Below are 17,144 nucleotides of genomic sequence, written 5' to 3'. Positions count from 1 at the left end.
GTCAGATTTCAAAAAGGCTTTTCGGCAAAAGCAAATGATGCTATTATCTGAGGATAGCACCTCCGTAAATAAAGAGAGAAAGCATATTTCAACCCTGCAGGCGCGACACAAAACGTAGAAATAAAAATATAAAACATGTCTTACCTTTGACGAGCTTCTTTTGTTGGCACTCCAATATGTCCCATAAACATCACAAATAGTCCTTTTGTTCGATTAATTCCATCGATATATATCCAAAATGTCCATTTATTTGGCGCGTTTGATCCAGAAAAACACTGGTTCCAACTTGCGCAACGTGACTACAAAATATCTCAAAAATTACCTGTAAACTTTGCCAAAACATTTCAAACTACTTTTGTAATACAACTTTAGGTATTTTTTTTTGTTGTTGAATTTTACCCCCTTTTCTCCCCAATTTCGTGGTTGAAAGCCATGCGTCCTCCGAAACACAACCCACCAAGCCGCACTGCTTCTTAACACAGCGCGCATCCAACCTGGAATCCAGCCTCACCAATGTGTCGGAGGAAACACCGTGCACCTGGCGACCTGGTTAGCGTGCACTGCGCCCGGCCCACCACAGGAGTCGCTGGTGTGCGATGAGACAAGGATATCCCTACGGGCCAAACCCTCCCTAACCCGGATGCTAGGCCAATTGAGTCTCTGGTGGCACAGCTAGACCACTGCGCCACCCGGGAGGCCCAACTTTAGTTATTTTTTAACGTAAATAATCAATAAAATTGTAGACGGGATGATCTATGTTCAATACAGGAGGAAAACAAACTGTAGCATGCTTTCTGGTCACGCGCCTCTATCTAACAGTACACTTGAAGCGACCCTCGTTCTGAACAGGGCTACATCTTCATTACACAAAGAAAAAACCTTAACCAATTTCTAAAGACTGATGACATCCAGTGGAAGCAGTAGGAACTGCAAGAACGACCTTTAGAAAAATGGATTCCCAATTTAATTTAATTTTACCTTTATTTAACCAGGCAAGTCAGTTAAGAACATATTCTTATTTTCAATGACAGCCTGTTCAGGGGCAGAACGACAGCTCGGGGGTTTGAACTCGCAACCTTCCAGTTACTAGTCCAACGCTCTAACCACTAGGCTACGCTGCCGCCCCAATGAAAAGAGAGTGACCTCAATTTTTTTTATCTGAATGGTTTGTCCTCGGGGTTTCGCCTGCTAAATAAGTTATGTTATACTCTCAGACATGATTCAAACAGTTTTAGAAACTTCAGAGGGTTTTCTATCCAAATCTAATATATATATATATATAAAATCTAATATATACTATATACTAATAATATGCATATCTCTTTGGGGGAGAGGGGTGGGCCTGGGAACAGGAGACAAAGGGCTCTGAGACAGGTTTAATCCTAGACACATGAAAAGTGGGATGAATACGGAGGGTACGGGGAAACAGAAGATGAACAGCCGAGGGGCTAATGATCTAAAGGTATTTTAATAATAAAATATACAGTGGAGAGAACAAGTATTTTATACACTTCCGATTTTGCAGGTTTTCCTACATTCAAAGCATATAGAGGTCTGTATTTTTTTTATCATAGGTACACTTCAACTGTGAGAGACAGAATCTAAAACAAAAATCCAGAAAATCACATTTTCTTTTATTAATTTGCATTTTATTGCATGACATAAGTATTTGATACATCAGAAAAGCAAAACTTAATATTTGGTACAGAAACCTTTGTTTGCATTGACAGAGATCATACATTTCCTGTAGTTCTTGACCAGGTTTGCACACACTGCAGCTGGGATTTTGGCCCACTCCTCCATACAGACCTTCTCCAGATCCTTCAGGTTTCGGGGCTGTCGCTGGGCAATACAGACTTTTTGCTCCCTCCAAAGATTTTCTATTGGGTTCAGGTCTGGAGACTGGCTAGGCCACTCCAGGACCTTGAGATGCTTCTTACGGAGCTACTCCTTAATTGCCCTGGCTGTGTGTTTCGGGTCGTTGTCATGCTGGAAGACCCAGCCACGACCCATCTTCAATGCTCTTACTGAGGGAAGAAGGTTGTTGGCCAAGATCTTGCGATACATGGCCCCATCCATCCTCCCCTCAATACGGTGCAGTCGTCCTGTCCCTTTTGCAGAAAAGCATCCCCAAATAATGATGTTTCCACCTCCATGCTTCACGGTTGGGATGGTGTTCTTGGTGTTGTACTCATCCTTCTTCTTCCTCCAAACACGGCGAGTGGAGTTTAGACCAAAAAGCTCTATTTTTGTATCATCAGACCACATGACCTTCTCCCATTCCTCCTCTGGATCATCCAGATGGTCATTGGCAAACTTCAGATGGGCCTGGACATGTGCTGGCTTGAGCAGGGGGACCTTGCGTCCATGACGGCGTAGTGTTTTACTAATGGTTCTTTGAGACTGTGGTCCCAGCTCTCTTCAGGTCATTGCCAGGTCCTGCCGTGTAGTTCTGGGCGGATTCCTCACCTTCCTCATGATCATTCATGCCCCACGAGGTGAGATCTTGCATGGAGCCCCAGACCGATGGTGATTGACCATCATCTTGAACTTCTTCAATTTTTGAATAATTGCGCCAACAGTTGTTGCCTTCCCTCCAAGCTGCTTGCCTATTGTCCTGTAGCCCATCCCAGCCTTGTACAGGTCTACAATTTTATCCCTGATGTCCTTACACAGCTCTCTGGTCTTGGTCATTGTGGAGAGGTTGGAGTCTGTTTGATTGTGTGTGGACAGGTGTCTTTTATACAGGTAACGAGTTCAAACAGGTGCAGTTAATACAGGTAATGAGTGGCAGAGCAGTGGAGGGTGTGGAGGGCGTATTCAACCCACACAAGTTGCTGGCTCCAGGTGGTTGGGTTTGACGGAGACAAGGCAGTGAAGAGTCATCTCCAGTTCTTGATTGGCTCGCTCCAACTGGCTGTTGGACACAGAGAAGGCAGTTGGCCGAGGCGATGAGTGGTAGCAGGTAACGATCCTTCACCGTGATGTCATTGAGGCCCTGGTAGTCAATGCATGTGCGCAGGGTTGTGCCCTTCTCCACAAAAAAAGAGCTGTAGGGAGCAAGTGAAGTGGCCCGGGCCTTACTGAAAACCTCCCAGAGGTCCTGGTCCTGGGATACTCGAGAATGGAGGAGAGGTCTGGGGCAACTACCGAGCCCACAGGAAGACGTCCCTGGGAAGGCTGCGCTGACTTCAGACAATGGCCGTGCCGCCCATAATGGCACCAGCAGTTCAGTCTATGATGGGATTATGTCTTTGGAGCCAAGAGAATCCCAATACCTAAGTAGACTTAATCAGCATAAATTGGATTGCCTCACTGTGGTTCCCTGGTTGATGGGAGTGGTATTGTGAGTGACCCGGCCTATAGAGCGCACGTCCAGCATTCTAACATCCATAGGAATGGAGAGGGGATGTGTGAGGATGCCCAGCTCGGATGCCAGGTTAGCGTCCAAAAAACACTCATCGGCCCCAGAGTCGATGAGTACCCGAAGAGATTTCGACTGATTCCCTCACAGCAGGATGGCACGGAAAGGGGTGCGAGTAAGGGGAGAGGAAAAGTTATCCATATGGTCCATCAGAGTACTTGCCCCTTCTTGATGAGCCTGGGTTTTTAATGTGCAGGTCGCTACGAAATGTCCCGTAACTCCACAATATAGACAACTCTGGGTGTGGAGTCGGCATAAGCGCTCAGCCGGAGTCAATCTAGCCCTGCCCAGGTGCCTGGACTCCGAAGGAGTCCTCGGCAGCCCTCTGTGATTCCAGAGAGAACTCGGGTGACTTCGGGTTCACTCGTACATGTAGACTTCGGGGTCTCCGGGATTCTTCGGAGGCAAGGTGGGAATCAAGGGCGAATGAGGGCGACAGGGCACAGATTCCCTCTCCCTCCTACTTCCTCGAAGCCTCCCATCGATCCAGGTATAGATACACTGGGGAGAATTAGTAAGATGGGTGACACCTGGAGGGCGGTGGAGACAAGCACAAAGACAGGTGAAACAGATCAGGGTGTGACAATATGAACGGGAACAGTAAAATCGTTTAAATTGTTGTATGTTGCGTTTATATTTATTTTCAGTATAAATAAAACTGTCAGCCTATGGTGAGTAAGTCAAACTGTCAAGCTGACTAGTGAGTAAGTCAAATGCATTTTCAGAGGTGTTACAGTAGCTTGGTGCCTTATGTTCTGTTCTTGATTGACCTTTGCCTAATTTATGAAAGGATATTGTCACTTTTGAGACCTATTGCTCCATGCAATCAACAAACTACACACACACACACACACACACACACACACACACACACACACACACACACACACACACACACACACACACACACACACACACACACACACACACACACACACACACACACACACACACACACACACACATTCCACAGGGAACGAAGGGTGTTGAAGAAAAGCCTAGCTATCTGCCTCGAAGGATGACAAAGAGACAATATTGGATCTTTTCAATCAGTTGTTGGCTTGCTGACAGGGTTCCATAGAGAGGCTATCTCATACATCGTGGCCCTCCTCTAACATGTAAAGGGAAAGTGAATGTGGCTGTGTTCGGCTCTTTTCGCTAATCAAATTGATTCAGCCCCCTCCAGTTCTAGCTCCGTCAACAGGACCATGCTGATGCTTGAAGAGTAATGGTCTCCCTCCTTAATGAGTTTTTACAGGCAGACTCCGAAAAGGTTGTCTCAACACTTTATTGCTTTCTTTGGAGTGTATTGGAATCCTTTAAATGAAGAGCTGATTAATTAAAGAACAGTTTCTGTCAGAGGTCTGTTCAAAAGGAACTTTTTCACTTTGGGTTGTTGTTTCTGTTGACCTGCAAACATTTTAGACACTACTAGTCAGGAACTTCTCTAACAACCTTTGACCAGTTACACTCTGACTGCTCTCACTATCACTCTCACTATCATCTATAAAGCTGTCTTGCATCATGCTACTTTATATGTTTTACACTGGATCTGACAGCTGTATCCATGGCAACTAGCAGTACTTAGGTTGTGCACAGGAGTTTTTCTATGGCCGTGTTTGAGAGGTACTGTTCCTAGAATACTTGTCATGCCCTGACCTTAGAGAGCTGTTTTATTTCTCTATTTGGTTAGGTCAGGGTGTGATTAGGGTGGGCATTCTATGTTTCCTATTTCTTTGTTTTTGGCCGAGTGTGGTTCCCAATCAGAGGCAGCTGTCTGTTGTTGTCTCCGATTGGGAATCATACTTAGGTAGCCTTTTTCCTCACCTGTGTTTTGTGGGTAGTTGTTTTCTATTTAGTCTCTGTTACCTGACAGAACTGTTCGCTTTCATTTTGTTACTTTCTTCGAGTGTTTTTTTGATAATGAACACTTTTCACGCTGCGCTTTGGTCCACTCCTTCCGACGACAGGCTTTACAATACAAGGGCCGGGACGATACAAGTATCTCAATACTAGTTAGTATCGTTGCAAGGAAACAAAACACCAGGCGGATTTAACTTCTTTAGGAAAACAGCCCAAATGTTGGAAACAAACATTATGTTGTCATTTTATTTATTTTCCAAGCTATAGCACACAATATTTTACTTACAGCAGGTTTTTAAAGGACCAAAAAGTTTGATCTGTTTCATGTTTTCACTTTTGGGTACCGTATCTTTTGGAAGGCCAAAAACCTTTTGGGGTGCATAGAATTGTTGTTAATGGCTCATTAACATATTTTGAGACATTTCTTGTAAGAGGCTATATTTGTTGCACCCATGAGTGAGAATGCTGTACAAATTTAACTCCAATGTGGTTATAGTACCCCATCAATTTAAAATGTATAGGGGACAGATTGCAGTGGCAGCAAGTCTTGAACCTTTGGTGTGTCCTGTCCGTTTGGTCTATTTTGCCCTGTAGTTGCCAGTTTGAAAGCCGTTATCTAAGAAAGGCAAGTGATATAAAACACCAAATATGCATAAATACATATTTTTACAGTGAAATACAAACCCCCCCCCCTCAATGAATTTCATTTATCCATTCATTCATTCTGATTACGGTAGCATTGACTTTTGTACAGTATAATACAGTCAATTCTGCAGCATTGTACTGTGTGTCGTTACACAGTACTTGCTTTGATACCATATTTATATTACAGTTGGTGTACTGCAATATGACATACATAATTGTACTTGCCACTGAACTGCCTGTAAGTTACTGTCAAATTCACGGCAACCCCTTTACATTGTAAAAGTTGGTGCGAGGTGGTCTCTGAAACCACTACCCTTCTGGGTTAGGAATCCTGTGTTGAGGAGCAGCTGCCCCAGAATACCTCTGATACCCTGTTCTATCATCCTGACAGACAGTAAGTCACATCCCTGTGGGAGCCTGACCTAAGGAAACACCTATGGAGACAGCACCTTGTCCCAGGGTTTCTTGTGTCTGTGTCTGGTTTGAGATGACTCCTCGCTATTTTTATGTCCCTTCAGGCCTTATCCAAGAACTGCTGACAGACCTCTTACTTACGCCATTCCTTAACACATGCCAATCTACATGACTTATTACTGACCCGACTCTCACCATCATCCCCCATAATGAATGTTTAATGTTGATGAATACATCTAATGCCCAGGGGTATCTGTGCTCTCCAGTCAGGTCTGATCCGGATGTCTGATGAGGAGTACTTCATCGCCCCCTTGCCACAGCACTTAGCTGCAGAGCACAACTACAGCTCCCCGAGTGGACACCACCCACACGTGGTCTACAAACGCTCGGCTGAACACAAAGTCCATGGTGGCCAGGGATCTATCCACAGCTCGCAACCTGACAACCCATATCTGCAGCACCATCATCAGCATCACCACGGCGACCAGCACGGGAAGCTGCAGAGACAACACTTCTGTGGACGCCGCAAGCAATGTATGTAAGGGAACGTCCTTATTATTATGACTGCCTTTGATTGGCTCGCATGAGAAACACACATTACAGTCACGTGGGACTGTTTGCACAGGACAGTGATAGTAGAGTTGATAGTAGTGTGGTTTTATCACAGAAACAGAACGATAACAGTGCAATAACAAATATAAAATAAAGGTCAAAATGTCCCACTACTGATTGTTTATGTTGTAATGTGTATAATGCACTTAGAAGGAAAAAGCGCTCAGATAGTGTAGGGTATAAAGTAGCTGGTCTTTATTGAAATGAATACACGCAAGCAGCTTGAGAAGTGAAATATTTCCTGCTCTTTCAACTCTCTGCCGGCCCCGTGGTCTTATCAGGGAAAGGTCCAGGAAAACGGAGGAGCTGTCATTTGAGATCCTTTTCAAAGCATTTTTCCCCCTGTCTCCTCTTTCTCTCTCTTCATATCTCTATCCCTCCCTACCTGCCCTCTATCCCTCTACCATATCTCTGCAGACACTCCCAAGCCCCCTGCTGAGGATCGTCTCGTCATGCCTGATGAGTTTGAGCTCCCAGGCAGGGCGAAGCGATCACCCATCACATCTAACAAGGTGGGCGGCCTGAATGTGGAAACGCTGGTGGTGGCAGACAGGAAGATGCTGGAGAAACACGGCAGAGAGAACGTCACCACCTACGTCCTCACTGTTATGAACATGGTGAGCAGGGGAGGGACAACAGTCCGTCAGTCAGTCATCAGTCATGTAACATATCCCAAAGTAGGTTTTATCCTGAAGAAAAACCCTGGCCTAATCCTTGACCAACAATGAATGTCATGATTTATGTATTTATTTCACACAAAATGTTAAGCAACGGTTCATTTGAACCAAAATGTTATGTTTTAGGTTTCCAGCCTTTTCAAAGACGGCACCATCGGAACTGATATCAACATTGTGGTGGTCAGCCTGCTTCTTCTAGAGCAAGATCCAGTGAGTCACATCGATCTGAGTGCCTGACAATAAAATCACCAGCCTCCACAATGTCATGAATTCTCCAGTCTCCCTTTATGATCTATTTCCTCTCTGTCTCCTCCCCAGCTCGGCCTGTCCATCAACCACCACGCTGACCAGTCTCTCAACAGTTTCTGCCAGTGGCAGTCGGGCCTGATCGGGAAGCGCCACGACCATGCTGTGCTCCTCACCGGCCTGGACATCTGCTCTTGGAAGAATGAGCCATGTGACACCCTGGGTAAGGTCTCACCCCAGGGGGGATGGTGGGGGGGGGGGGGGGTGAAGCAGGTCATCCAGGGCCCCTGTTGGAGATTAGAGCCCTTAGTCATGGTGCTGCTGGGGGATTAGACAGCACCAGAGGTCATGGGGTCACTTCCAGGGTGGGCGGGATCCTACATGCTCTGCCTGGAATCCGGCAAGGGATTTCACCTGCACTAAATACACCCTTGTCAAAACTCACAAACACACACTTACAGTACAGCCATGCATACATGAGCGCACGCACTAACACGCACATACATGAACACACCCACACACATCTTACACCCATCCCGTTCTGTCCTTCTCTTCAATAGTGTGAACGATTGGCAGCATTGTCAGATCAGTTAAAACTGAAGCATCAGCCAACTGTAATTAATTAGTCTCAATGGCCCTAAACCACAAGTATGCACTTTGGGACGTACAGTATGAGGAGCAAACAAGGCCTTGATTTAAATATGCTCTTTGTAACTCAACCCACAGCCTTCATGCTACTATACAAAGTGTTCACGCTGTCCGTGGACCAATTAAACCGTAAAGGCTGCATTTATTGCCATGTAACAGCGGTCTTGGCTCACTCTAAAAGCAGGATTTGAATTTTTGAGGTTGGCGATAGTAAAAAGAAAACAAGTTTGTCTTGTAACACTGCCTACGGCCTTCCTTCTCCCGGAACAGTTATGTTGTCTGGCGGTTTTTGTAGATAGACATAGTAGCTTTGTATGAATACATATTTGAGCCTGATATCTCCCCGACAACACTCTTTAACTTTACACCTCTCCTCCTCTCCTTCTCCCTCTTCCTCTGCTTATCTCTGCAGGTTTTGCTCCTATAAGTGGAATGTGTAGTAAATACCGGAGCTGTACGATTAATGAAGACACAGGACTGGGCTTAGCTTTCACCATCGCTCATGAATCAGGCCACAAGTAAGTCCAGCAATGCCCTCGCTATTAGCGCTAGCCATTAGCTTTACCTTCACATAGAGCAGAATGGACCCCCATATATTTTAGGCGAACAGGAGAACACCTAGTACAGGCGATGAACTTGTTACTATATAGTTGCGACGTGATGGCTTTAATTTACAGTGCCACATCAAAGAAGGATGAATCCATTTAAAGCAACAAAAAATGCAGACCGAAGCAATAGCATTGCGCTAGCAAAGCACTTAATTTGATCCATGACAACATGTGAAACCATATGAAGTGCCACAGGCGATGGGTATGCTCGGTTTGTGTTTACACGTTTCCATCGAGATAAGAGGCTGTTTATACTTGACATTTGATATTTGAATTATTACGGTAAAGCCCTTTGTCTGCTTGGCACTCTCTCAACACAAACGGGAAAGAAGCTGTTCCTTCGATACGCCGAGCTGGTAACATGTCAGAATTCCTGTAATTTTCAATGGCTCAATCACGTTGGTCAAATTAATAGGAATCATTCCCAGAATTTGCACATTGTTGAGATGAAAACCACTTCCAGGCCAAATACCATTAATCACTGACAAATTGAGGAGATGTCATTTCTAAATAGATGACGTCGTCTTTTACAGACTAGTGAACCTCAGCTATGTACTGTACTGTAGGAGGGTCGACCGAAGCGTTTTTAATGCTGTATCAACACATGCCTGTTTAAAACAGATATGTTTCTCAACCAAAACGTGAGGCTATGTTAGAAACGTGTGACCCATCACACTCCATGGAGCTTAAATGAGTTTTATAAAACTAAAATGTTTTAAGGTTACTAGGGTAAGAGTTCCGACCTGACCAGTTGCGTTCTGACCAGAGGTTGGACATTAACAGTCTCTCTTTCTCTTTCTCTTTTTCTCTCTCTCTCTGTCTCTCTCTCTCGCTCCGTCTCTCTCTCTCTCGCTCTCTCTCTCTCCTGCTTAATTATCTGTCTCTATGGCAGTTTTGGGATGATCCATGATGGAGAGGGGAATCCTTGTCGGAAAGCAGAAGGAAACATCATGTCTCCAACCCTGGCAGGTAACAACGGGGTCTTCTCCTGGTCTGCCTGCAGTCGCCAATACCTCAGCCGCTTCCTTGGGTAAGCCTTATAAATGAACCTCTGATATGGCTGCCATGCATGTAATGATGTAGTGTGGTTCTCATGCACCTGTTTGTGTTTATTAGTCTTTAATGATAGGTCCCTGTCCTGTTCAGTGTTTCTTGGTTTTACTCCACAGAACAGCTCAAGCGTCGTGTCTGGTGGATGAGCCCAGGCAGATTGGGCAGTATAAATACCCAGAGAAGCTCCCAGGCCAGCTTTATGATGCTGACACACAGTGCAAGTGGCAGTTCGGCTCCAAGGCTAAACTGTGCAACCTGGACTTTGTCAAGGTACCTGACACTGAAAGGCACATTCGTTAGTGGGTCGCACGAAGCTGTTTGACAAGTGTGCTACTGGGAAACATAGGTAGGGTTTAACCCAGTATTATCTCATTTGCATGATCTTTGTGGGACAAACCATTATATGTTCAAAACAGCCGTATTTAACCTCCAATTACAGTATTCAAAACGGGTCCAACAGACTTGAACACAACCCTAAGGAAATGGGCCTCTTTAACCTTCCACTATACTACATTCAACAAGACATGCATTGACATGCAAATCCAGCATGAATAAGGAACGGGTCAAGAAAGGGAGGTTGTGTGTGGGAAATCAACATCCACATCAGTCCATCTGTAGGATTAGTGCTCATGGTATAGGCTGAGCCATTGCATAGCCCCCATACAACCTTTTGTGTTCTCCTGAACCCGTCCTAAGTTTGAACCCGTCTCCTGAACCTCGACGTAGGTGACTCCACATCCTAATTAACAAGGATTTGGGATGTTTGCCTCCCTGTGTTTCTTCCCCCTGTTGGGATTCTGCAGTCATTTCGCACGGTGCAGAGGAGAGCTAATTAGCCGCGTGCTCTGCCCATACGGCTGGCCGTGGCACACTAGCTCAGTCAGTCTGCTGCAGAGCTAGATTAGCACGGGGGGACCAGATCCCTCATAACCCCAGTCTCGCTAACTGTTTGCCAGATGCAATCGGGCGGCACGCCAGCGTGGCACAGGTCCACTGCCTGGCTCCCAATGCCTCATCTATCCATACTTACCGCTGCATTGTGGGAAGGAATAAAAGATACATGAATAGCGTGTTTCAGGGAATGCAATGATTGGTTTTGACAGTTTTTTTGGAAATGGGGGGGGGGGGTTATTGCTTGTAACCATGGCAGTGGGGTGTTGGTGTTGTAGTGGTGTTGTTCTGATGAGGGGAGGCAGATGCTGGACTCACTGTTTGGTGTGTCTGGTCACTCGGCAGGACATCTGTAAGTCACTGTGGTGCCACAGGACAGGTCACCGGTGTGAGACCAAGTTCATGCCCGCCGCCGAAGGCACCAGCTGTGGGACTGACCTGGTAAGTGTACCATCTGTTTCCATGGCAATGTCGCCCATCGTGAACGGGATGGGAGGAGACAGGGATTTCCATCTATCAGTATCACTCAATGTAACACGCGTTTTGACACACATAGACGTAAAAGCACACACAGGGACGCGTACACAAATGCCCAAGGTACAAAGCACCAGCACAAAAGACAGGTTCCCTCACAAATCCACATATGCACACACCTGCAGGAGCGTTTTGTGCATTGTTAAATGTCCCCTAAGAACACAAGGCTCCTATTCTTTTTCCGCAGTGAAAGATGATAGTGGGAGAGAGAGAAAGGTGGTGATGTGTGTGAGTGTGTGGTTTGGCTCAGATAGGCCTAGGTCTCCAGGTGTGGTGCTGGGCATTCACCCAAACCAGGAACCTCAGCGTTGGGGCAAGCCAAAGATCCTACCACCGATACTAACTCAACATTTTAATTTTTTTTCTGTCCATCCCGCCCTCATCCTCCCCCTCATCTCTGTCTCTCTCTCTCTCCCTCTCTTTCTTTATATTTATCTTTATCCCTCTCTCTCTCTCTCTCTCTCTCTCTCTCTCTCTCTCTCTCTCTCTCTCTCTCTCTCTCTCTCTCTCTCTCTCTCTCTCTCTCTCTCTCTCTCTCTCCTCTTTCAACAGTGGTGTCGGCGAGGCCAGTGTGTGAAGTATGGTGACCACGGTCCGAGAGCTGTCAACGGTCAGTGGTCAGGATGGTTTGAGTGGTCGGACTGTTCCAGGACCTGTGGGGGAGGGGTTATGTACAGGGAGCGATCCTGCACCAGCCCCAGGTACAGTACTGTTAGCCATACTAGGGGGTCAGGTGGGGTCATAAGAGTTCACTGCTAATTTAGAATCTCACTCTGGGCTATTTTAATGCATAGCCTACTAGGGCTAAGTGGTATCACTCTGTCACGGGAAATATAGTATTATTTTTAACAAATATATCTACATATATTTCTGGATGCTGTGTATCCCTGAAAATAATTAGAATTCAGGTATAAATGATAGTTTTGAAAACCTAGCTTGTCCCAAAAAAGTGTTATCTTAGCAGAACTACAGGGTAAGTTAAGCCGTCTACAAATTAACATAGGCTAGGCCCTGTTGTTACCTCATATCCCAGTGATAATGCCTTGCATTACTACGCCTGTGACGGAAATAGAAACATTTTCTCAACTTTCCCTTGGCTCGACTATTGGCTCAACTTACCCCATTTTGACAATATTAGCCCACACAGCTACAAGGATGCACTTTCATGCTAGGTTTAGGACCTCATATTCACACTTATAGAGACCCCAACTGGTGTATAAAACAGTCTTAAAAATATCTACTTGTAACGTCTAACACACTAAATTAATTTGACTTGGTGAAAATCACGTTTTTTTGGACCTAGCTTGCTTACCACTTTTTCCGTGACTCCATGAAATTATGTTTGGTCGAAATATTTGGTCGATTAATATATTTTGTGTACAAGGATGGCTCAATTTACCCCTTTGGCTTAACTTACCCCACTCTCTCCTACCATAACAAGCCTAGATTTGCACTGGGTGAACTCAACAACTCCTGGTCATACCCCAGAGAGGATTGTTACTGGGATAGTTACATCTCCCTCTTTTGAGGAACTTTACCTTGTCTGGCAGAGGTAACGCTCCATACAAGACGGCTGGTGGATAGATGAGCTTGAGGCATGATTAGCCACATTTTACCTCAGCTGTAGCTTGTCTTCGCTAAGTCTCTACCAGCACTACCATAGAACACATGAAGAGCTCCACATACAGTGTCTGCTCTGTGCAAACAGAACAGGGTTGGATTTGGACAGGTGAATGTGGCCTTCCTGCCAGTCAGCTCCCCCTGACTTACAAACTGAGCACCTGAGAGCGTGGCCTGCCTGGCTGCCTGCCAGTTGGCTGTCAGCCCATTAAACACTATTATCTGTCAGTCTACAAAAAGACAGCAGGCCAGAAGGGTTCTCTCTCGTGCCAGTTTAACCTGCTCAGCTCACAGCGCTACTCAATGCTCTGCTTCAAGCTACTCGCCCAATCTTCTGACTTCCCTGGGCAACACAAACCTAGTCTTCTTCTAGCATTCATAGCCGAGGCAGACACTGAACACACACACAGATGTAAATATAGAGATGTAGCACACAAATGCCCCAACACTAGATACAATTCTCAGGCTCATTTTAGCTTATCAGTTAGATCTTCTGTGTGCTATATGTCTCTTAGCTCGATTGTTCTCATAATATGTCTGGTTGATGTCAGACTTTGTGTGCTTGTTGCATGGTACTCCCACTAGTAGTCACATTGATGTGAAACCTCAAGTAGAGCCAGATTGCATCTGACCTTTGGATTCTGGATTAATTTGAGATTTACAAGTCCCCCTGAGGGCAGGTTTGGCTTCGGAGGGCTTGGCTGCTTGAGAAAAGGACGAGGAGCTGAAAGAAGGAGGGCCTTTATTGATGGACAGGTGGCTTAGATATCTTAGCATCTGGCTTGTTCTCAGGTTTGTGTCTTGCAGGATGGGATGTAATCATGCCTATTGGATAACATCCAGGCACTCAACCACTTTGATTGCATCAAGGATAGACTTTTAACTCAAACCTTTCGAGTGTGTTGAGGACACTGATTTCTCTGTTCTGTGATTTTGATGAGTAAGACGATCCGTTAGCCACACCAATTAGACTATGATCGAGAAATGTAACTTAACAAGGCTATGATTTAGAAATGTAATGGCAGATAGGATTTCCAGGACAGTTTAGTGTGTATGTGTGTGTGTGTGTTTGTGTGTGAGTCTGATGGCGTAAGCCCAGGTCTTTCCTCCCAGCAGTTGCAGCAGGTTGATGGAGGATATCTCCTCTCAGCACAGGCAGGATAGAGTAACCTTCCCAGGCACAGGTGTCCCATTGCTGTCCCTGTGTGGAAACTATCTGGCTTGGGAAGTCCACCTTATCTTCCTCACTTACATACGTACGTGTCTCTTTTCGTTAATAGCGTAACGTCTCAATGGGTTTTACTGTTACCTCAAATAAATACATGCAGACAAAGCAACAACAAAACATCTATGCTACAAGAGGGAAACCCTCTAGTGCCTCAGCAGAGAATTAGAAACGACTTCTCCCTCTCCCCCAACATTCTGTCCAGTCAACAGGCTGTGTTGGAGGACTGCTGTTGGTGAGGTGCTGTCCTCTCTGCTGTACCTGATTGCCTGGACCAGCCTCACGACCCTCATGATGCACATTATACAGTCAGTATAATCCACTTTATGAGTCATGTTGATTTTTTTTTTTGGGGGGGGCAATAAAGAGGTATTTTTAGTAAGAAGCAGACGCTAAATCTTGGTTGATGTTGCGAATTGGGAATCATGGCGAATCATGACCTATAAATTGTCACGGGTCAGTTTACCTACAGATCCTACAGGATCCTAATTTGATCACGCTGTTTCAGGAAATGTAAATTGTATTGTATTTGATGTTTATATTGTAATTTGTAATTTCCATTTAAACTACAGACTAGATTTTCCCTCACGAAAAAATGCATCAACTCCTACACAAATGTCAATGAATTATAATCCACATAATAGTTTACATTTCCTCTTGCGGCAGGATTATTTTCCTGCTATAGCAAACGGGCTCAAATTAAGGTCCTACATCTGTACAGTATGGAGCAATGATATTTATGGTACTTTACTTCTTTGCTGACTACTCTGTGTGTTTCTGACAGTTTGTGGTCCATTACAATATTAGAATCATCTATAAATTCCCTTCTGAGCACAGTGTCTTCCATTTCACCACTGGACTGTTGGATCTGTTTGTCCCCTTAAATCACATTTCAGCTCTGATCCGTGAGAACAGGAGAGTGTATTTTAAGCAATCAGTCAGATTATTTTGGCAGCCCCCTCTTGGTATAATCTGTGGTTCTGAAGATGGATTACCCTCAATCTGCCCACTTGTTTTGGCTCTCAGACTGTAACATCCCCGTGTAGTTTACAGATTAGGGTCGAATATGTTCTCTCCTCAAAAACAACAGAACATGCAATGTATTATGCAATTATATTCAGCAAACATTATTTGTTTGAAGACTTGAAGACAGTTTCAAATGTTTTATAGCTACCTAACATACATACTTTGCAGGGGTTGTAAAATAAAAATACAATTGTCGCGAGGGAATCCCCTCTGAACACAGCAATCACCTGGCAGATCAAATACATTTACAGTCCTGATAAATATGGCAACATGGTGTTTGATGGTAAGATCCTTTATAAATTGGTGTTTGACGGTAAGATCCTTTATAAATTGGTGTTTGACGGTAAGATCCTTTATAAGTTGGTGTTTGACGGTAAGATCCTTTATAAGTTGGTGTTTGATGGTAAGATCCTTTATAAATTGGTGTTTGACGGTAAGATCCTTTATAAGTTGGTGTTTGATGGTAAGATCCTTTATAAGTTGGTGTTTGACGGTAAGATACTTTATAAATTGGTGTTTGATGGTAAGATCCTTTATAAATTGGTGTTTGATGGTAAGATCCTTTATAAATTGGTGTTTGACGGTAAGATCCTTTATAAATTGGTGTTTGACGGTAAGATCCTTTATAAATTGGTGTTTGATGGTAAGATCCTTTATAAATTGGTGTTTGACGGTAAGATCCTTTATAAATTGGGGTTTGACGGTAAGATCCTTTATAAGTTGGTGTTTGACGGTAAGATCCTTTATAAGTTGGTGTTTGACGGTAAGATCCTTTATAAATTGGTGTTTGATGGTAAGATCCTTTATAAATTGGTGTTTGATGGTAAGATCCTTTATAAGTTGGTGTTTGACGGTAAGATCCTTTATAAGTTGGTGTTTGACGGTAAGATCCTTTATAAATTGGTGTTTGATGGTAAGATCCTTTATAAGTTGGTGTTTGACGGTAAGATCCTTTATAAATTGGTGTTTGATGGTAAGATCCTTTATAAATTGGTGTTTGATGGTAAGATCCTTTATAAGTTGGTGTTTGACGGTAAGATCCTTTATAAATTGGTGTTTGATGGTAAGATCCTTTATAAATTGGTGTTTGATGGTAAGATCCTTTATAAGTTGGTGTTTGACGGTAAGATCCTTTATAAGTTGGTGTTTGACGGTAAGATCCTTTATAAATTGGTGTTTGATGGTAAGATCCTTTATAAGTTGGTGTTTGACGGTAAGATCCTTTATAAATTGGTGTTTGATGGTAAGATCCTTTATAAATTGGTGTTTGATGGTAAGATCCTTTATAAGTTGGTGTTTGATGGTAAGATCCTTTATAAATTGGGGTTTGATGGCAAGACCCTTTATAAGCTAGCATGGGATTGGAGATGATCAGATTGCCTGTTTCACGACAGCATCTGACAGGCTCTGAAAGATGCTTTGCAAAGGTTAAAACACAGCAGTTATTGACAGCGTGTGCAGCCTGTGATGCTGTCAGATTGCAGAGCCCTGGGTTAACTGCAGCATGGTATAGGGGAGGCCCAGTAGGCCCTGAGGGGAGAGGTCAGTAGGGCTCATTGGGGGCTCCGCACCGCACAGAGGGGAGTGTGATCCAGCAGGGAGGCCCAGGTCCTGGAACTGCAGGCTGGAACTGGGGAGGAAGCAGGGCAGCAAAGTAG

The 17,144-nt window shown here is 44.5% G+C and overlaps 1 protein-coding gene across 2 annotated transcripts in view; it reads left to right on the top strand.

The window, feature by feature from the left end:
• LOC118358294 (A disintegrin and metalloproteinase with thrombospondin motifs 18-like) overlaps window positions 1–17,144 on the top strand; it is a 48,955-nt gene that overhangs the window by 10,479 nt on the left and 21,332 nt on the right. The window contains exons 4-12 of one of the 2 annotated variants that reach the window (XM_035735942.2): window positions 6,613–6,880; window positions 7,376–7,575; window positions 7,762–7,845; window positions 7,954–8,104; window positions 8,942–9,047; window positions 10,030–10,167; window positions 10,307–10,460; window positions 11,427–11,522; window positions 12,168–12,316. In XM_035735942.2, coding sequence (XP_035591835.2) covers window positions 6,613–6,880; window positions 7,376–7,575; window positions 7,762–7,845; window positions 7,954–8,104; window positions 8,942–9,047; window positions 10,030–10,167; window positions 10,307–10,460; window positions 11,427–11,522; window positions 12,168–12,316 — 1,346 coding nt within the window. Of the gene's footprint in view, window positions 1–6,612; window positions 6,885–7,375; window positions 7,576–7,761; window positions 7,846–7,953; window positions 8,105–8,941; window positions 9,048–10,029; window positions 10,168–10,306; window positions 10,461–11,426; window positions 11,523–12,167; window positions 12,317–17,144 lie in introns of those variants that run through there. The other variant, XM_052480263.1, reaches the window with a different exon arrangement.

Source organism: Oncorhynchus keta, chromosome 2, assembly GCF_023373465.1.
Source record: "Oncorhynchus keta strain PuntledgeMale-10-30-2019 chromosome 2, Oket_V2, whole genome shotgun sequence".
NCBI lineage: Eukaryota > Metazoa > Chordata > Actinopteri > Salmoniformes > Salmonidae > Oncorhynchus > Oncorhynchus keta.
The sequence above is the reverse complement of the archived record's forward strand: the minus strand, read 5'-3'. Positions and strand labels throughout refer to the sequence as shown.